This window comes from Equus asinus, chromosome 21, assembly GCF_041296235.1.
Source record: "Equus asinus isolate D_3611 breed Donkey chromosome 21, EquAss-T2T_v2, whole genome shotgun sequence".
Lineage (NCBI taxonomy): Eukaryota > Metazoa > Chordata > Mammalia > Perissodactyla > Equidae > Equus > Equus asinus.
Window position 1 is genome coordinate 23,045,098 of NC_091810.1, and position 22,517 is coordinate 23,067,614.

The window sequence follows — 22,517 nt, forward strand, 5'->3', positions numbered from 1 at the left end:
GGGCTGGCCTGCTTTTTGGCTTTTTAAAAATGTTATTATTTTCTTTAAGGAATTCATGGACATCTGCTTAGGGTAAGACTAAGTCAAAAGCTTATATACTTTTAAAGAAAATAGGGTAGAGGTGGGAGGGAATTTGCACAGCCCCTTTATGAATTGTAAAAGTCCTCTTTTAAGGTTCTGGAGTAAAATAAAACTGAATTTAAATGCTGGTTTGGGGCGGTTTCTGGTTTTGTGACCTGGAATATATTATTTAACATCTGTGAGCCTCAGTTTCCAGTTTTGTAAAATGAGGATAAAAATAGTACCTACACCTCATAGGAATCATGTAACATAGTGCCCAGACAACATTCATGAAGTGTTAGTTATTATTGTTGGATATTAATTATAATTTAATTTTCATAGTAGTTCCTGGAGGGGAAGATCATTATACCAATCTTAAAGAAGAGGAAAAATAGATCGAGAGATTAAAAAGTTTGGTAGACACTGCATAGCTAGTTGGACGATGGATACAAAAAGGGTTTGTTATATTATTTTCCCTATTTCTGTGTACATTTGAAATTTTGCTTAATAATGTCTTTTTTAAAAAAATCACATCTATTAAGTACCAAAGATAATCCTCAAACTCATATTTGGGTTAACTCCAGATTTGTAGTTACAAATCAGGCTGAGAGACATTACCAGTCCAAATTTGGCATGGCAGGGAACATGATGAAATTGAACAGAAGGTTCCGGAATAATGTGCCAAGGCTACCAAGCTGAACAGTCATTTTTCATTCATTGACCTGTACAACTCTGAAACTACTGTTACCATAAGACAACAATGCTAAAAGGAACCAGTTTCATCCTAGGCAATGAGGAAAGCGCTGTTCCAGTCCCTGTCTCCCAAACCTAGACTGAGTGAAACAGAAGTAAACCAACAGGAGGAAATCAGGACCTAATCTAATGGAGGATAAAACCCTGATGACCAACTGCGTACTTCAGAACTGTTCCCAATGTTCTCTTCCTCAAATTTCTCCTTTCCCTGAGGTCAGACGCTACCAGATGCCAATGGTTAGTGGGCCTCTTTCCCAGGAAACATGTCTGCATTTCCACAGGACCCTTCTGGACTTGGTCTTGGTTCCACCACATACTAGCTTTATCATCCTGGCCGGGTCACTTAATCTCACCAAGCCTCACTCAGAATTCTCATCCACAAAATGGAAACAATGCAAGCCTTTTAGGGCTGTTGTGAAGATCAGAGAAAACATATGCCAGACACATAACAGGCATTCAATAAATTTAACCATTATTATCATACACAAGTTTCTGAAACTAAGAAGTGTCCTAATGATGAGAATTTCAAAAGGGGAACCAAATTGGCTGGGTTAAAAATCTTTCAGTTTCCGTCAAATTCAGCATCTGCTCCACACGTCTACCTGGAGTATAGTTGTTTTTAGGAAGGTACATCATTTGAGGAAAAGAAGGTGCAAGAACCAATCCCAAACCAAAGAGAAACTACTCTATAGGAAGCAAAGGATCTGCCTACCTTAGTGTAGATCATTGCAAGTTTACTGTCTCTGTTCCAACTCTTTAAAACAACGGTCTATTCAGAGGCTTCCTGCTCTCTCTTTTAGAATTAGTTACCAGTCTGCTATTCTCAGTTACAAACGGATAAAATCCACTGGATTTAAGATGCATCCAGAAACAATACCAGTGCAGACAACATGGCAATCTTTGGCATCCAAACTGCCCTCAGCACAGTTCTCCGTAGCTCTCCCCTCCATAAACTCTCTCCCCTCCTCTCCTCCCATCTCTCTTCTCCCTATTCTCATGCCGGAGCTTCACCTCCTCCAGAGATCTCTACAGTACCCAGAGGTTCTGCAGGTAGTTTTCCAAACAAAACACTGGACTGAATCCACTTGGAAGGTTGGTTCATACTTTGTAGAGAGCCATTTGTTCCTTCTGCTAAGCAGTTCTCAGCTGATATAGACAGGAAATTCAAGAGAGAAAAAATGTTCAAGGGGGAAAAATCAAGAGATTCAGTAAAATAAAACATAACATTTTCCAACAAAGAAATATAGCTATTCTCTGCTCAAAACATCATACTGAAATGATCCACCTTTAGAGAATTATAAAGTAGTAGTTCTTGGACTTAAATGATATATAAAGGTTCCTGTTTAGGAGGAAAAATTCTCATGGACATTCCTCCTACTCTCAAGAATAGCCAGTAGCCTCAATTTAAGAAACATTAATCTAAAATATTAAGTTTCTGCTACTCTTAGACTAAGCATAGAAGTGGCAACCCAGTGGTCACTGACATGCCTAAAAAGAACTGTCAAATTAGTCATCAAGAAGGCACATATTCCGTATTTAAGACTAACCACCAGCAGCCCTAAATGTCAAAGGGCATTTGTCTAAACACATAACAAAAGGTAAAATTAGAACAGAAAATAAAACAAAATGGGAGAATAAATATCTAAGAACTTCTCTTAAAATATTAAATATCACATCTGAAAATGTTAAAAGGTTTAATGATGACCAAGCCTACACATAACTACTGAATTAACATTCAGTGCATTAAGCTTATGGACCATTCTAAGAATTCACATCTCCTATAAGCTCTCTTTGTTTGAGGAGAAAAATCCCCAAGTCATTTCACCTTTAACTAAATGCATAAATGCCAAATGTGTTCATCTGAATTCACACATCAGTCCTTAGATAACTCCCCCCACAAAACCAAATTCTGATTTTTCTCCCAATTTTGTTGAGATACAACTGACATACAGCACTGTCAAATTCAGCTTCTAGACAAAATCATCCATCACGATTTTTAGGTTCAACAGGTGAGGCAAAAGATAGATAAAAAGGAAATAAGAGAGCTGGCCCTGTTGCCTAGTGGTTAAGTTTGGTGCACTCCACTTTGGCAGCCCAGGTTCAGTATCCAGGTGCAGACCTACACCACTTGGTGGCAGCCATGTTGTGGCAACAACCTACATACAAAATAGAGGAAGATTGGCAAAGATGTTAGCTTAGGTTGAATCTTCCTCAGCAAAAGAGGAAAAAAAAAAAGGAAATAAGGTTCGAACTATACCTGGGCCCAATGGCCAAGGCTGCTTCCACCCTTGAAAGGAATGAGATGTGGTCTGTTAAATTCCTCAAGTATATTCTAATGATGGGCCCATACTGAAAGGCAGTGAACTGGTACAATCTTTCTGAAGGATAATCCAGCAATGTCTATCAAAAAGTTGTTCAAAGGGCTTAACTTTGACTTTGCAATTCCATTTCTAGGAGTTTCTCCTAAGAAGATAATCTGTCACACGCACAAGGTCATAACTTCTTTTTTCAGAATGGCAAAATATGTCAGGATCCTGAATACCATCCACCCCCATAGGGCTTGGTGATCAAAAATTACTGTACTGCCACACAACGGAGTAACCAAAAAGCCATTAAGAATGAAGATACAGATTCCTATTTACTCATGACATAGTGAGTGAAGCCAGGTTAAAGAAAGAGAAGTAAGAAAGCATGCTCCCATTGATACTTTAAACCACAGAGAGGTAGGAATAGAACAGAGGGTGGAAGAGTGGGGCATGCACCAAATATGAACCAAGGCTATCTTTGAGGAGTAAAATTTAGGGATCTTTTTTTTCCTTTTCTTACACATGCATATTTTGGAAGTCTTTCCCTAAATTACTCATGTGTGTCCTCTCTTCAAAAACATCTTCATCGTGTCTCTGTGGCAAGAAGCTTGGATTTTTAAAAAGTCATTATAATGTGTTACCTTTTCAATATTTAAAAATCCTGATTAATTTAAATACCTGTTGCTCTTTTCCCTTACACAATGAGTCAAGGACTGTTTTGAATTTCTAAAGAAGAAAAATCACTCTCTATGCTATGGTCTCTACCACCATTATTCACCACAAATGTTTCCACGTTCCCCAAGCAACATCAAGGTCAACTCCATCTTAGTCACCTGTTATTTTATTTCGGAAATAGAGAAACCATTATTAAATTACTACAGAAGGGTCACTGGAACAATGGGGAAAGTTTATTTAAGGTCAACAAGCTCTGAATTATGTAACGTGATATTGAATTAAGGGTTCTGAAAACAAGCAACGCAGGATACAGGCTTTAGAAGACAATAAAGACTTCTCACTCCTCTGGTTCCTGCAAGCTCCTCAAAGCTACAGCTTAGTGTAATCGACCATTTCTCAGAACCAAAACAATTTAGGTGCTGTTTCAAGGCAGAAGGTAAAAATGCTGTCCGGAAATGGTAGCGAAGACCTGGGTAACAAATTACGTGACTCGAGTGTGGGTGAGGGAAGCTCGTTCCACCACGAGACATTGGGGAAATCATGACCAGTAGAGTTAGAATCCAGTTATGCCTGCAGAAGGAATGAACACACACACAGTAACCAACCACTAGATGTCATTCTCCTTCAGATTGCTGTTTATATGTTGCATATCCTAGTCAAAAGGAAGTCAAGTGGTCTAGACAACTAATTCCTTAAATGGCATTAATTTAAAATAATCTGACCTTTGATTGGGGTGCTGCACAGTAGTTGACAAAAATAAAAATGAAAACCCACTAGAGACTAGTCACCAGCCCCGAAAGGCAAGCAGCTGCCCAAAATACAACATTTTAATGACTGCACTAAAACATGGAAATGACTTTCAGACACTAGGGGAAAAAAGGGCCAGCTGAGCAGGAAAGTAGGAACCACATGAAGTCAACACCCATGACCTGAAAGTCAAATCAGTCTTCCTAAATCAGGGGAAGGACTGGTTTCCTTTAAAATTTTTTTAAGGCACAAACAGTATGAAAGAGAGAATGCATTGATTTTGTTTTTCTCTTTTTCTAATAAGGACTTCAAAGTTCTTGATCACCTTTAGCAATACATTTTTTCAACTGTGCAGTCTTTTTCACAGTTCATTTGTGGGAGGTACATTGAAAGGAATTGCTGATAAAACATAACATGTACATCACGGGTTCCAAACAGGTGGCTAAAGAACCTCATCCAGCGTGAGCCATTTTGTGTTAGTGCTGAGTGAATGTTTTAAGCCTTCATTAGTTAATTGCCAATATTTTTTAAAAATTGAGATATTATCCATAAAAGCATGGGTTTTTAGCTTCTCTTGAAAAAGCAGAAGACATGGTAGCAGCTCTCAGCCCACCTTCCCACGCAGCAACAGCAAGGAAGTGGAGCTGCCCCCTGGGCCTGCACACAGGCACACTCCACTTAGCAACCTGGCCCACCAAGTCCCCTTTATTCTGGCTGGCTTCCTGCTTGGCCAAGAGAAATCTGAATTTACAACCCCTGCTGTCAAAAGTGTAGGAAAAGAAAGAGTTTGAGATGTACTAATAAGATCTCATTGAACAGAATGATTTTCACACCAGAAAAGGAAAGGCAGGACTACTAAAGATATGCGCTTCATCCATCAATAACCCCACAGGCATATGCACTGAAGGGCTCTCCAGGGAGCTGGGCAGGATGCAGCAACCTTCCCCATCCATTCAGCTGGATTCCTAGGCTCTCAGCACAGACTTCAGGGCGATTCTGGATCTTTGCAAAATGACTGGGGGAGGAGGTGGGGCTGCTACTGAAGGTTCCAAGGCCAGAAGCCAGGGATGCAGGATGCCCTGAAATGCATGGTACAATCCCGCACAAGGATGAAGTATTGCTCATCCTGTGCAGTTTTATGTCTGGTGGACATTCACATAGGTTAAAAATCTGTCTGCAATTATCTGAGCCTAGCCCCTAACTCCACTTTACATATCAACACAAAGCACGGATTTGCATGGTTTTATTAACACTATGATTAATACATTTTCCAAAAATGCAAGTGCTGTTTAAAACAGGGAAGAGTGTACTTGCATTATTCATAACACTACCAAGAGCTGCTGACCATTTTGGAAAATCGCATACGGAAAACACGCTTTTTGGGTCGCCAGTACCACACACCTATGTTAGTCACAGCCTTCACTGCCTCATTCAGGGGTTTAAACAATTAGGGGCAAGCATTTACCTCCTTATGTCCTCTAGAGCAGTTGTGCCTGAGCATGAACTTACTAAAGTATAGTAATTTATAATTCATTCTTTAAACTTTGCTACCTAGGGAGTTTATGTTATTTATGAATTTTATTTCCTGTGCATACAATTACATAATATTTGCTATTAAGAGGGAGCAATAGGTCTGTGGAGGTTGGGAATGCCTGCCCTAAAACCACTGAAATAATGATACAAGTCTTCTAAGCAGTCTCTTTGTTCCCATTGTTTCTTCTTCTCCTGCCCTCTGACTCTCACAGATGCCTCAGACTGAGGCTTCTTTGTCATTTCCTCTTCCTCCAGGAAGCCCTCCCTGACCACCACAAAGATGGATTTGGGTGCCCCTTCTACATGCTCCCACAACCTTCATGGTTTACCCTGGAATAGGACTTGCCACACTGTCTAGTCACTGTCTCCTTATTCTTTATTAGCTATTAGGCTCCCAGAGGGTTAAGACGCTGTCACAGTTTTGTGACTATCACCTAGCAGAGTGCTCATTCATTCAACAAATATTTCTTGAGCACCTACTATGTGCCAGACACTATTACAGGTACTGGGATACAGAGGTGAACAAGACAGACATTGTTCTTCATCTTGTGAAGCTGTCATTCTAATGAGTGACAGATGATAATTAAGGAAACTACTAAATATAACTGCAGACAATGATGGGCTCTGAGAAAGATATAACCAAGGTGCTGTGAGAGAGGACAGCAAGCGGGACATCGCTTAGATAAGGAGGTGGGGAAGATCTCGCTGAGATGACACTTAAACTGAGATACAAAGGAGGCAAAGGTCTTAGCTTAGGAAGAGCCAGGAGAAGAATATTCTAAACAGAACAAATTGAAAGTGCAAAGGTTGTAAGACTGTTAAGATCTGTGATGCTCAAAAAAATAAAGCCACTGTGACTAGAGTGTAGTGAATGTAGTTTGGAAGCCTCAGCAGCAGGGTCCAGCAGACACAAAGTCTGGATTCCATTATAAGCGCAGTGGGAGTGACTGTTTATGTGTCCTCACACTGGACGATAAGCTCCCTGAGGTTAGCATCCTGGTCTTTTCATCATACCTGGAGTACCTAACCTTCGTCTAACACAGCATGTACTGAACAAAGGACAGCCTTCACATGACCCCTACCTTACCAAATGCCGCTGGTTGTGACTGCCATACGTTAGCAAAAAGAGAGCAAGCATGATGGATGACGTTGTGAGCTCCTCGGGACTCAGAGATATTCTGTGCCTTCAACTATTATCACTAAGTCCCAAGAAAGAACACTTTTTTTCATTCAGTTAGTAAATATCTGAGTGCCTACGACACATTTCTGTATGAGGGATACAGCCATGAGTGAACCTGACACAAATTTCTGCCCTTGTACAGTCTATATTCTAGTGGGGGGGACACAGCTGATAAACAAATTAGATAGACCATGATAAGTGACACTGAGAAAAATAAAGCGGGACAAAGGGATTGGGAAATGGGTTCCAGCTTCAATACTACTACATTGGACATACGTCATGTCCTTCTTCTAAACATCTCAAAGAAGTTCCATGCAGATTAGCTTCATGGTAGAATTGTCTTCTAGACACCAGACACTAGAAAAATTATGTCATCATTTTACAGATGGAGAAACAGAGTCAGAGAGGTTCAGAAACTTGCTTATAGTCACACAGCACATCAGCAATGGAATGAGAACCTCTCCTATATGCCAAGTAACAGTGAAGATAAATACAACCATAATAGCTAAAATTTATTAAACACTTACTATGTGCCAGGCACCGTGCATTGCCTTTTATGTTTCATCTCATGCAATCCTCACAACAACCTCCTCAGGTGGATATTATCATCAATCCCATTTTACAGAAGAGGTAACAGAGGCACAAAATTGCTAAGTAACTTACCTAAGATCACCAGTTAGGGAGTGGTGGAGCCAGGATTCAAATCTAGGCAGTTCGCTTTCAGAGCTTGTTCTTAACCAGTTCATAACTGCTCATAACCAGTCCTCTACCCACAGCCATCCCAGAAAGGGAATGGCTGAGAAAAAAGTACCTCGCAAGACATCTCAAGATGACTATGGCCCATCTCACCTTAGGGTCAGCTCTCTTTTATCCCTTTGTTGAAGAACATATGCCAGCCAGTACCCAGAGTTGGAGGGTTGCAGAACTAATGCCCCCAAGCCATTACACTCAGGCACAACCCAAGGGGCCGCTCACGAGACCCTCGTGGACAGCCCCATCTCAATACATACATGTAGTTTGTTGAGCAGTACGGCATCTGTTGTGCTGTTAGCCCCTGGCTTAGCGGCTTTCCAGAACTGCTTCTGGGCAGAGTATCGATTCATAGGACATAGTTTAAAGAGGCAATCTAGAAGTGAAACAAACAAAGGAAAATTGTTACTGAGGAAGTATACACACTCAACCCACGAAAAAACCTTTCCCCTTTTATTTATATAAGGAATTATAAACTTAAGTATAAATGATAAGCTACAAGCCCCTTTCACAAGCCTCTCCTTTGGCCTTCACTCCTCACCACCACCATGTGAGGTTATAGAGAGGAAACTGGAGGCTCTTAGAAAGTCAGTCAATTGTCACATAGCCAGTTAGTGGCAGAGCTGGGACTCAGAGTCCACAGCCGGGGTTCTTAATGCTGCCCCAGAGTCATTTCCTTTCTTTTATGACAGACAGACAGAGGGACAAATATCCCTGCTAGATGCAACAATACCTACAAGCATTTTCATATATCAGTCGAACTCTCTTCACTCCACTACATTTTAAAAACATACTACAGAAGCTTATTTGGAGGGATCTCCTAGGGCACCGGTCTCGAGTGTTGTGTACAGGATGATTCTCTGGGGAGCAGAAAGAAACTATCTGAACTTGGATTGAGACAGTCCATACCCTGTCCCTCACTCTCAGTGCATCGTGATGTGTGTCTGCTTAGGCAGGCCTGCGCTCATGACTTTATACACTGTCTTACGTAGTAGAACTACCCCTCGCAAAATGGACTAGTGGCTTCAAAAGGTCTCTGCAAAGAAATCAAAACACTGAAGATAGCCGTCATGCAAACCCAGGAAACAAGAACAAGGCAGAATCTATCCTCCTCTTATTCCTCTTGTCAGCCGCTATCAGATAAAAATGACAATCTAATCAGATCTGAAAAAAGTCACCCAGATATTAAAAATCATAAAGAAAACCATTTAAAATATTTTCTTTAATGAAGAACTTTATCCTAAAGCACCTATATGCCTTAGGGTCTTAATGACAACATGCTAATCATGATTAACAGGACACTACATCATTGCTTAATCTTAATCTTTTTCATCAACTTCTATTTTCCTGCTTGTTTTTATAATATATACAATATATCAGTACAGTAACACATTATATAACTTTTAAATATATATATATATATATACATAATTTAGAGGGGTATACGGGTCAATTTATTTTTGTGTGTGTATGTAAGATGGGCCCTGAGCTAACATCATTGCCAATCTTCCTCTTTTTGCCTGAGGAAGATTGTCCCCGAGCCAACATCCTTGCCAATCTTCCTGCATTCTATATGTGGGACACTGCCACAGCATGGCTTGACAAGCATTGTGCGGGTCCACATCTGAGATCTAAACCCAAAAACCCTGGGCCACCAAAGTGGAGTGCATGAACTTAACCTACTACCCCACCAGGTTAGCCCTGTCAAATTTTTTTGATACAGATATGCCATCAAAAAAATTAGAAATAAATGCTCTAGGAAACTAATATTTAAAATTGACACTCCCTAAAAAGTTTACATTTTGACATATTGGGTTTTCGAATGGTAAATATTTGTAGAATAAAATTAATAAATTTGGAATGAATATCCAGATTGGAAAAATTACACCCTGAAGGTAGGTCAAAACAAGCTTTTAAGTAAATTTAATCTACTAACTGTACACTTGTTCTCATCTGTTTATTTATACAGATTCCCTTAAAGGACCTTGAACAGGTAAACACCTAGTCATTGTCTTAGCCAAATAACAGTCTCAAAGTAGAAAAAATTCATTTGCCATCAAGCACTTAGACAACAGGACTTTCCTCTAACTCAGATCTCCCTTTCTTCTAGTCAGCATCAATGGATTTTTACCAAGTACCACAGACACAAATACTTGACATCGTTCAGAAAAAAAATAAAAGATCATTTAATTGTAAAAATAAAAGGTACTTTCTCATGTCTATAATCTCCTTCACTAAGTATTTCTACCTGGTTACAAGGTAAACATAAGACCATCGATATCCATCTTTATCAAGAATACAATCCACCTACTGAAAGCAATTATTAGTGCATATGATTAGTGCATTATCTGGGTCTTTAGAGAACAAAGGACATAGCAGGAAACCAGTTTAAAGACAGAGCTGCTTTCCTCACCTCGCATGAAAGCCACAGGTCGCAGTCATTTACTATATCATTGGCAACTTAACGACAACATTGAGAGACCAGCTTGATATATGCGAACTCTCCATTCACCCCATGAAACATTTGGCCAGCGTCAAATGTCCTGTCTTTGACAAAGGACAGAGGGTGGCATCTGGGCTGGGCCAGGGTGACTTCCTTGGTAATCACATGACTTAATACAAAAAAAACCCACTCAAAATATTTAAATTACCAGTATTAATATTTGCAACATGACTTACTTTATGAATTAAATGGGATTAACAATTTCAAATTTCATCAATAATAATAAGATATTGAGCAAAATGATGTATTTTTTTCCTCCAACACAATTCATATGATGATAGCTAAATGGTATGCATTCCTCCCAAAAATATTTGACTTAAGTTGTTTTGGGGAACAATCACGCTGGATCCATAATGCCAAGGCATTATCATGCAATGGAAAGGACAATTTTACAGCGGTTCATGGTATAGCAGAGTCATGCACCCTACTTAACAAATAAATGGACTACAACGCTGGCTCAAACTCCAGACAACTTCACCTTCGCCTAAGGTGAAAGCATGAATTTAAGCACCGCCAATCCAATCAAAACTTTGCTATAACTTCCACACCAACTATTTCCCTTGGGCAAAACAGAGCATGGCATTGGATTAGGCATATTTACAACCAACCGTCTATGTAAATACAAGAAATGCTAACATTCTAGTAACAGAACCAAATTAGCCTTGCTGATTTTTCCCTGTCTTCCTAGTTGCTTAGCAACTGACTCAAAGTGAAAATTAAATTAAGCAATTCAAATGTGATGTTAAGTATCCTTCCGAAATTTTGCAGTTCAGCAGCTCCATATAGCCCTTTGCTATTTGGATGGCACATCAGGACAAAATTAAAGTTCCACTGGATCCTAATATCGTGCTAAGTATAGAAATATACAAATACAGGAAATCCAGGAGAAGAATATATACAATATCTATTTTGGGTAAAGAAGTATGTTTGTGTGTGTATATATGTCCATGTGCGCACGCATGCACACACACACACGCACACACACACCCTGTGGTTTGATCTCTACCCAAAGAAATGCCACAAAGAATATCTTATGTGACAAGTGTTATTTTAGGCCTTTAAGAATAAACTAAACTAAGCTTTCAAAAAATTACTTTGGAATATTCCTAAGCTATAGCAGATGCTACACTGGGATAGCAAAGGAGAAGTTAGCTGAATAGAGGGGTTGAGTAAAGTGTTAAAGGGCTGTGTAGGCTGGAAACCAGACAGAACAGGCCACAGGTGATCTTCCATGATTTCAATGGCATTCTAGAACTTGGTTGGAGGGAGAACGCTCGGCCGCTTAGTAGATGCGTTAACTATGACATCAAGACTTTTGATGCACAATTAAGAGAAGATGGGAGCAAGAGGAGCCACAAGTCTGCTTGGAGCACTCTGCAACGGGGTCTGAAGGGGAATGAGAAAGCAAAGCAGATGACCTCAGAAGGAGCCAGACATCAGGGACTCAGAGAATAAAGGATGCTGGAAGAACAGCTACAACCCCACGGTCGCCAGATTGTTCTCCACATCCCTAGAATTTTAAACTCAACAATACAAGATCACTGACGGCAGAGACCTGTGTCTGTTTTGTTCTCTCTGATAACCCAGAGCCCAGGCGCCGAGTAGAAGCACAGTGATGGCTGTTGAATTAATGAATAAATCATACCGTAATCCCTAGGACTCCAGAAGCAGTGGCAGGTGTGTCTCTGAAGTCACTTCCATCTCTAAGCCCCCAGGAGTCTATTCATGGATTCAACTACTATTTATTAAAGTGCCTACTGTGTGCTGGGCACACTACTGGGTGCTGAAACTCTAACAGGGAACCAGATGCACAAGCTTCTTAATACAATCCTAGTGACAGCGAAAAACCAGTCAAATACACAAGTTGAATTACAGCAAGTCAAAAGTACTATGGAGGCAAGAACTATATATTGACACAATATAGTTCATGTGGAAGAGCAGCATTTTATACACGGTCACCAGGAATGGCATCTCCAGCACCAAGGCTTCTGAATGGACAGCTGAAGGATGACAAGGAGCCAACCTTGATAAAAAATCTAGAGGCAAAGCCTCCCACACAGAGGGAATATCAAGTGCAAAGGCCCTGAGTTGGAAGAAAACTTGATGAGGTTAAAAACTGTAGAAAAGAGGGGCCTGATGGTAGTGGGCAAAGGGCAAGTTATCAGAGATGCAGCTGGAGAAGCAAGCAGAGGTTGCATCCTGCAGGGTTGTGGAGGCCATGGTGAAGCATCTGTCAGTCTAAAGCAATGGGAAGCTACCAAAGGGCTTTAAGCAAAGAAGAATCTGGTTTATGTTTCGAAGGGGGCTTTCTTTTTGGTGATGGTGCTTACCAACAAAGGGAAGGCTGGCAGGGGACAGACGGATTTGGCAGAGAGGAGTAGAAACCAAGAATTTTATTAGAGCTATGCTTAGTTTGACGTGCCTATGAAACATCAAAGCTGAAATGTTGAGTAGGCCGTCCATCAACTAGTAGGTTGAAAATATAGAGCAGTCAGTTATTTACGAAGTTGATGGGAGGCAGAAGAAGAGGAAGGATGGGGACACTGGAGAGGAAAGCAAAGTTGAGGAACTCAGTATTACAAATACAATGAAGATGCCCATCTGTGACCAGGGAGATCCATCCAAATCTAGAGAGGATGTTAAGAGAGGCTTACAAAAGCTTGAACTTGATTCAAAGTTTTCATAGGGCGGAATAAAGACCTTTCCTCTCCCTCTTCCCTCTCACCCCAACCTGAAAAAACACCAACACAAGGAAAATTATAAACGAAAAACCCAAATCCATCTTCTATGAAACTAACTACATCTTCCCAAGTTGCAATAAATGAAGATGGAAAAAGGATAGAGGGTGGAACCTGAGAGACGGAGGGAAGTGAAGCCTATGTGTCTGCAGAGGGGATACCAATGACAAGCAAGCCTATCTGCCCTGCTGAGCCCGCAAAGGCTCAGAAATCCATGATGACACTGTGCAGGGCGTGGCACCACCCAACCGAGAGCAGGGGCAAAGAGCTCCAGGGGCTAAAGATGGTGGTAAGGCCCAGGAGTGACAGATCATCCCATCCACCTGCCACATGGAAACGTACTGAGTCTTTCGGAGGCAGAGAAGACTTAATAAACGCTACAAAGCCATACAAATAAAGAAAAATAGGATCATTACTAATTCCAAGGGAAAGGTACATATTAAAATTGATATGTCTTTAGCTCAACAGTGAACGATATTTACATAGTAATAAAAATCTAAGACTGAATATTAGTTTAGCCAAAAAGAAATTAACATAACTCTAATGGAAAGATGGAGGAGGAACAGGAAAGTGTCAGAAAGCCAACCTCATCTACAATAACAGGAAATCAACAGATGATATTTAAAATAAACTAATCTACAGACATCAAGAGATACACATCATCTAGAAATACAGTAGTAAATACCAGAAGAAAATGTTAAAATATTTTAAATTGTTGTCTCTGAAATGTGGGAAGGTATGTCAGACATAGGATTGCTATTTTTATTCTGCGTTTTATCAATACTTGACTTTTTTTTAGTTCAAATTCATATAATAAAAATGTTAATCATTTTAAAGTGAACGATTTGGTGGCATTTAGTACATTCACAACGTTGTGCAACCACCACCTCTATCTAGTTCCAAAACCTTTTTATTACCCTTAAAAGGAACCCCTGTATCTATGAAGCAGCTCCCCCCGCCAACCCCCAATATTTCACTTTCTAAAGGATATGGATGTATCATTGAAAATCTGTAACTTTTTTAAACAACCTTTTTATACTCAATCACTGTTCAATATCTTACTGAGATATCACCTTACAACTACAGAGTGATAAAAGGCAACAAGCTGGATAATGCCAAGGATCAGCAGGGGATATAGAAACCTTTCTGCACTATTGATGGGTGTGGCTACTCTGGATGGCAAAGAGTCAAATTAAGTAGACACGTATAACCTATAACATACAATCCAGCAATTCTCTACTGGGCATACATTCCAAAGAAACCTCTAAGAGATCCCCAGATCTCACACTTCCACATGTAGGAGGATTTTCTAGGGAAGAGAGCCATGAAAAGGCAAATCTACTCTTAACTGTATTGGCCTGGAAGCAATATAAAACATGTACTCACAGATCATCAGTGATAACCAGTCACACAACCCCACCATAATACAAAGGAGCTAAGAGATGTAGTTCAGCTGTGTGTCCGGGAAGAAGAAATGAGTTTGCTGTGTGCCTAGCCAACCTCTCCTGCCGCCTGTCCTTCAGCTGCCAATTATCCATTTCACTCTCTCCTACCCCCATCCACTGGCTCGCGTTGTGGCAGTTAACTAGACAAACACAGTCCCTCCTCTCACAGAATTTGAGCTCTTCAAATCCATTTCATTGACCAGAAAGACAACAAACAAGCTATCATTTTTTAAAAATTCTTCATTCAGCCAGCATATATAAATGCAATTTTATATAGGAGAAGTCAAAGATAGATTTATATGAGCTACAAATATGAAAAATTTACGTATTGATCATACATATCTTGCTTTTTTTTGAAAAAGAGGCAACCAAATAAAAATTTCAGAAGGAACAGACAATATAATTAACAAAAAGAAGGGGGAGTATTAATTTCCCAAACAAGGGAGTTAAGATTTAAAAGTAATAAAAGAGGAATACAAAATAATCCATATTTTAAGGACTCTCCCAACTCAAACTTACTAGATTAAAAGATTCACAAGAGTAGGGCTTATCTGTCTTATTAATTATCCTGTCTCAGTGCATTTAGTAAATATGGCACCAATGAATAAATGAGTGGATATTCAAGGTGGAAGACAGTCTAAAACACAGTTCACAAAAGGAAAACCTACTCATACTTCCAACAAAAGCCTTCCATGAACAAATAATTAACTCCAGTTCACTATAAGAGGAAACCAGTACAGCACATTGTTGTGTCTGTTGCATGATAATCACATTTCCCAAGCCATGACAGGAGCCCTTTGAAGTTAAGTGACATTTTCCAATTGGGACTGCCAAATAAACCTTCCATTACCTGTCTGCAGAAAACACAGACATTGCTACTAAAAGACGAAGGACAACAAGGTAATTTTTCCCCACTTAGGTGACCATTTGCTATTTCTAAGTAGAAAACACCCAAGGTTGCTACCCTTTGCCTTTATCATCTTTCCTGGTTGCAGGACCATCATTAGAAATACATTAATAAACCAGAAATGTGGGTAGAAACTTCCTTTTTGACCTACTTAAGATCGGCCAATTAAATTTTTATTTACCTATTTGCAAGGATTATTGAATATGGGTCAAATTTAACCCAGAGAAGGGAAGTAAAAAATTAGTTGGGAAGGCAACTAATGATAATCACATCATTAGTGTGGCAACACCTTCCCACTGTGGAAGACAAAAGGGACCAGAAGTTCCTTCCAGCGGCAGCCCGAACACAGGCATCTGCCTACGCTTGGACAGTTGGAGACTCTGCCCTGGCCTCTGCGTCTGGAAAGATGGATACAAAGAAAGACCCAGCACCAGTTCAACAGGGCCAGAAGTCCAGGGTCAATATGGAGAGTCTGCCTCCCTCAGCACCTAAGCCTGGTTCCCCACCTTCCTATTGATCCTGTGAGCTATCGATAGTCTTCCAATGGTTGCCTCTGTGGCTTATGTTAGTCAGTTTCTGTTGTTTGCAACCAAGAGTCCTAGCTGAACTGTAGAGTGATAAAACATATTGCATTCTGCTGGCAATGGAAACAAACAAAGGCTTTCATCATTACCAAAGAGAATACCAAAAAAATAGGAGACAGGGAATCTGGAAACCTGGGCTCTGGCACTGGTTCTGTCACTGACTAGCTGAGCATCCTCGGCCAGGTCTAAAGTTCTCTGTGTCTCCATGTCTTCCTCTAGAAAATGCACCATCCCGAAGGGACCGCGGAGCCCTAAGACCTGATGAATATGTAAAAGCTTACATTCCATGTCAGGTAACTCATAGAAAACCCAAACTTTGAAGCGCCAAAGTGTACACTGATCTGCAATCTGGCTGACTGGATTTAAACCTCAGCTCCATCACATGTTAGTTGTGTGATCTTAGGGAAAATAATCTAATCTCTGTAAGTTTTCGTTTCTTGTCTATAAAAGGGCAATAACCACAATGGGTAACTCACAAACTAACTTGAAAGATTAAATTAACTGCTTCACTTAAAGCACTTAGTACAGATCCTAGCACAGAGTAAACAATAAATATTAGCTGCTATGATAGAGTGAATAAACAAAACGGCCTATTCATGCTACACTGCAATGGAAAATAAACCACCGTTACACATAACAACATGGATGGATTTCATAAACATTATCTTGAATGAAAGAAGCCAAAGCAAAAAAAGAGTCCATTTACACTGAATGAATCCATTTATATGATGTTCAAGAAGAGGGAAATCTTATCTATAGAGTCAGAATAGTGGCAGCGGTACCACCTTCGGATGGGGGTTGGTATTTCCTGAAAAGGGGCATTTTCTGGGGTTCTGGAAATGTTCTCTATCTCAATCTGGGTAGGGGGTATATACGTACTTAAAACTTCATCAAGCTGTGCATTTACTGTTTGTGTGTGTGTGTGTAATACTTCAATAAAAAATGAAAATGAAATAGCTGTTCTCACAAAAAGGAGGAGGATCTTGCTGATAACAGAAAAGCAAATTTTCCCTTCATGTAAAAGGTTAACAATAGTGTCTGAATTCCACGGCTGGGAAAACACGCTTTGTTTTGTCAGGGTTTTGGGTTGGGCATTTGCTGGTTTATAATGGAGAGGAGGAAGGGTGGAAGAGAGAGAGATTACATCACTGACTCCACAAACGGTCTCAGTTATTTGCATTAACCACAGGACACTCTGGCAATGAGCGTTCCCTGGCCCAAAGCCTAATGCCCAGAGGGACTGTGACAGAGGGAAGCTTTTCCCTGCTGATTCCCTCTTCCATACAAATAGTTTTATACCATTAATAGGTAGCAGTTTTAAAATGTAATCTGTAACGAAATGCCATGATGTCTGATATTTGCTTCAAAATAATTAGGGAAGGGGAGGGGTACAGATAAAACAAGATTGGCTAGCTGTTGATAGCTGTTAAAGGTGGGTGTTGGGTACATGGAGGTTCATCATACTATTATTCTCTCGACTTATATATAGGCACAAAATTGTATATAATAAAAAGTCTTTAAAATCATCTATGAAACTTATTTTAAAGTATGAAATTCTTAAAAAAAAACATGCAAGCATTCATCAAGTTCAAAACAAGGTCATTTTAATTTAAATCCTAATTTTTTTAAAAAAGAAAGGAAACCCTGCTACATATGTAACCTGGTCCAATTTGCCAATCTACCTGAAAACAAATACATTCTGGAAAGGAGGAAATAGCTGGGTGGACTTGTCAAATAAGAAATACGACAGAAGTGCACAAAAAAATGAGAGAGGATACCCAGCTGTAAGTTAGATCGGTGAATAGCAAACAATATTGTGGACTTTGGGTTAAAAAGACTTGCTGTATAGAACTCTACATCCTTAGCACCTTTCAGAGTTAAAGGAAAATGAAATTTCACCGTGCACAGCCCCAGCTATTTAAAAAATTACAGCACTTGTGAACCTCTGAGGGTATGTCACATCTACAAAAGGGCATTCTGAAGAATGCATACAGTAGAAGTAGAAGGTCTGATCTGAAAAGAGTTACATAAGCTATTAGGTTGGTCATCCCAGGATCCTCCTGGAAAAATACTTTTCCCATCAGAAACTCCCATTACACAAAGGAAAAGTTGGCTGTTTCTCTTGAAATAATTTGACTTCTCCTTCATTCAGCAAACATTTTTTAAGCGCCTGTGTGCTGGAGATACAAAAACGGTAAAACCTGGTCCCTGAGTGTCCTTGGTGAGACAGAGGAGTCAACAGATGACTCCACTGTGTTTGGAGCAGAGGGGAACCTAACTCAACCTGGAAAGAGATGGGAGAGACAGTGAGAGAAGGCCTCCTCAACTTCTGAAAGCCAATGGGTGGGGCAGGAAGAAGGATGGGCATTAGAGAAAGAATGAGAAGCCAGAGAAATCTGTTCCATTATGGGCAGCACATCAGCCCCAGAATTAACATACTTTTCTATGAAGTGGGCCAGATCTCCCAAAATGGCCCACAGACTAGACAGCACGTCGCTGTTCAACCACAACAGTGCCCTTTCCTCACATGATCTCCACGTGGTGTTCAAGGCACCACAGTGGACTGAGCAAAGCTGTCATTGCCAATTTGGACCCATTTCTCTGTGGAGAGACAAGAAGGCAAGTGGACACCGCTGACCAAAGGAAGACACAGCCCCATTTGTCTTGCTCTGTTCCTCTCTTTCCTGGTCTCCATTAAAGACTTAGTGGCCCAACTGTGAGCCCCTCAGTGCTTCCCCCCATCCCAGGATTTCCCAAACAGCCCCTACTCTGTGTGAGCTGGGCCATTCCCCCCATACAGCTTTGACTTTTTACATATTAAGCATACCCTTTATGAACAGATTCCTTCCAAAGATAACCTTTCACTGACCCTAACCCAGCAAAAAGGAACTAACAAATCAAGTCAAAGATGTTGTATATTTACCCTAAATGAAAAGTCGCTTTCTTAATTTACTTCATGACCTACGTTTCCTTTCCTTACACTTTATTTTTATCCTAGTAAACACAGCCTACCATCAAACTGCCTTTTTAAGTCAAAATATCTGCCACAAACAATGATTATTAAGCTTTTTCTCTCTCCCAGAACACCTACCTGAAAGATACAACAAATTCCCACCCAAAATAGTAGCTTTTTAGTAGAGACGCTCCAGGAAGGCACCTAAAGGACGACCCCTCCCCTCAAAAAAGGTGATTATACCAGAGTTTCTCCGCACCACTATTGACAATGTGGGCATCATCTATAATTCTTTGTTGAGGGGGCGGGGGCAGGGCTATCCTATGCATTGCAGGATGCTTAGTAGCATCCCTGGCCTCTACACTTAAGTTGTCAGTAGCATCTCGTTCCCAAGTCCTTACAATCAAAAATGTCTCAAGATGGTGCCAAATGTCTTCTAGGGGGCAGAATCGCCCCCTATTAAGAACCACAGGATTAAACCTTCCATCCCATCCTTCTTGAGAATCAATGCCCTGAAGTTACCAAAAGTGACAAGATGGACTGATAAAAACAACAGAGGGGGACAAAAAGATTCCAGACCCTTCTGAATTATGTCTGGAAAGCAGCTTCTTTGTTTGCTATATTTGAACTTCTACTTGATGGCTGGAATTCTCTTTCTAAAACTGAGTCCCCTGCCTAAACCCTTTAGGGTTATGATTCTCAGCCCTGGCTACTCTTCATAGTTACAGTATCACGCAGGAAGTTTTTTAAAAACTGTATTATTTTTAAAAATAATTCAGTCCTCTGGCCCCTCCCTCTGAGATTCTAATTCCTTGGAGGTGGGGCATGAGCCTGGGTCCTGCCAAACCTCCCCAGGTGATTTCAACTGAGAACTACTCCTTTAGGATTTCACATCACAGCAGTTGTGCTCAAATTTAGGAGTACAGTATATCATAACTGCCAGGGGACTTTACTACAATACAGATGCCTGGATGGCAGGTAGGGGTCTAGGAATCCTCATGTCTAACAAGTTCTCCAGGTGATTCTAATGTGAATTGCCACCAACCACACGCTAAGAAACACTGACCTGCAGAATAAATGAATTCTAAAAACAGCGCTTCTCAAACTTTAATATGCAGACCAATCATCTGAGGATCTTGTTAAAACGCAGGCACTGATTCAGCAGGTCTGGGGAGGGGTCTGAGAATCTGCATTTCTAACAAGCTCCCAGGTGATTTGGAAGCTGCTGGTATGGGGACCACTCTAAGTAGCAAGGTTCTAACAGACTCAAGTCACTGCCAGCAGCTTGGATTCCCAGCCCTGTTGGTACATGTCTCAAAGAACTTAGCAACAAAACTGTTCAGACACCTCAAATGTTCAGGTGTGATGGAAAGAACACCGTCCAGGAATGGCTAGCCTTCATTTGGCCCCTGCACCTCTCCAGTTTCATTTTCTTAAATGCTCTTCCACCAACATCCTCTCTCCGGCCATTCCAAACTACTTAACAATTCTTACAAACATGTGCCCTATGTCACTCTTCTGTATCTTTACCAAGTCATTTCCTCTGCCAGAAATCGTATTCCCATGTCACCATCTCGACTAGCATCATCGCCATTTTCTGCTGAGGCCACTCTTCATCTCTCATGCTTTAAGTTCACTTCAAAGTTCAGCTCCCTGTCCCTCCATCCTCTCCCATCCTTCCATGTGGAGTCATCATTCCTTACTCCAGGATCCCAAACAGTGCCTTTCTTCTAGTCCTGACTTAAGATCTGTCTATGTAATGGGTATGTTGACCATTAAGGACTCATGATATAATCAGAAACATCTATCTTCCACTGTTATTTTAAAACTTATTCAGTGGGGAAAGTTCTTTCCTATGCCCCTGGATAAAAAATTGGGCAAGACTCCGGTAGCAGTAGACATGGACTACCCTAAGTTGCAAACAGTGCCAATTCAGAAATTAAAAGTATCTAGACCCATAGAACGATCAAAGCTCCCACTGTTATTTCAAGCTAAGAATCCGCTCCCCCTCTTTCCTTCCTGCCTCATACCGCCATCCTCCCCACCTGATTCCCATCATGCCTACTTCACTTTTGGATCCACCTGGGTGGGAAGCAGAGGATGTGGGGAGAGAGGAGTGACAAGGAGAGCAGCAAAGTTCTTACTCGGCTGGAAGTATCAAGCTGGCTTCATATTCCAGCCCTAGATGACAGATGCTTTAAGTTGACTTTCTCATTCATGGGCACTTTTCTCCAGATTTTTATTTGCAAATAACTGCAAACTTACAGAGAAGTTGCAAGAGTAATAATAATATATCAACTACTCTTTACCCAAAGTCACCTATTATTAACATTTTGTCCATTTGCTTTACCATTCATGTTCTCTCTACATGTACACATATAAAATATAACATTTCATACAATACAGACATATGAAATGATTTCCTGAAACATTTGGGACTAAGTTGCATACATTATGTCCTTTACACTTGTTTCAGCGTCTACTTCCTAAGAATAAGGATATTCTCTGACATGACCACAGTACAATAATCAGCTTCAGTAAATGTAACAGTGATCTCATACTTTTATCTAAACACTGGTCCACATTCCCATTTTGTCATTTGACCCAAGAATGTCCTCTCTAGTACCTTCCCCTCTCCAGTCCAGGATTCAGTTTAGGATCAGGGACTGCATTTAGTTGTAATGTTTCTACAGTTGTTCTTTGTCTTTTACGACCATAAAATTTTTGGAGAATATGGTCCCCCATTTTTCAGAAAAAAATAGAACATTCCTCATTTGGGGTTTGCCTGACATTTCCTCATGGTTCAATTCCAGATGGAATACTGCACAAGGGATATCATGTCCTCAGGGCATCACATCTGGAGGTACAGGGCATCCATCTGCTTTCGTTGACGCTTCAATAGGCATCTTGGAGGTTAGCCTGCCATTGCTAGAGGTCCCTCCCCTGCATTCCCTCTTCAGGGGGAAAAGAATCTATTCTGGCAGTCACAGTCCCTCCTCAGCCACTGAAGATCCTGACTTCACCCCTAGGTTCTCCTCTGTGGAGGCCCCCTTTCCAGGTAAGATGACCGCTACACCAGCTCCCTCACACACGGCCCATATGTACCCAATGGAAAAATCATGAATTCTTTGTCCAGACAAACTGACACCAATGTAACAGAAATGCTCTTTTACTCTGCTACCTACACAGCCAGACAGCCTCATTCATCCTCTGGTTATTCCCTGGTTGGAATCAGACACCCCCAACCCTCCCCAGGCAGAGGAGACATACACTCAGCTATCCAAGCAATCCAGTTGTAACTTTTTTCAGCTAATGCCTTTATAAATGCTCAGGCCTATCCTCAGGAATGCATCCCCCTTTGTGTCCTGATGCCTCAGGAGAGA

At 40.7% G+C, this 22,517-nt stretch overlaps 1 protein-coding gene across 6 annotated transcripts in view; it reads right to left on the reverse strand.

Annotated features, from left to right (window-relative positions):
* Positions 1-22,517, reverse strand: part of ITPR1 (inositol 1,4,5-trisphosphate receptor type 1) — a 318,989-nt gene that overhangs the window by 194,550 nt on the left and 101,922 nt on the right. For all 6 annotated transcript variants that reach the window (XM_014868346.3, XM_014868351.3, XM_014868350.3 and 3 more), the window contains exon 5: positions 8,265-8,380. In XM_014868346.3, the coding sequence (XP_014723832.2) occupies positions 8,265-8,380 (116 nt within the window). The remainder of the gene's footprint in view (positions 1-8,264; positions 8,381-22,517) is intronic.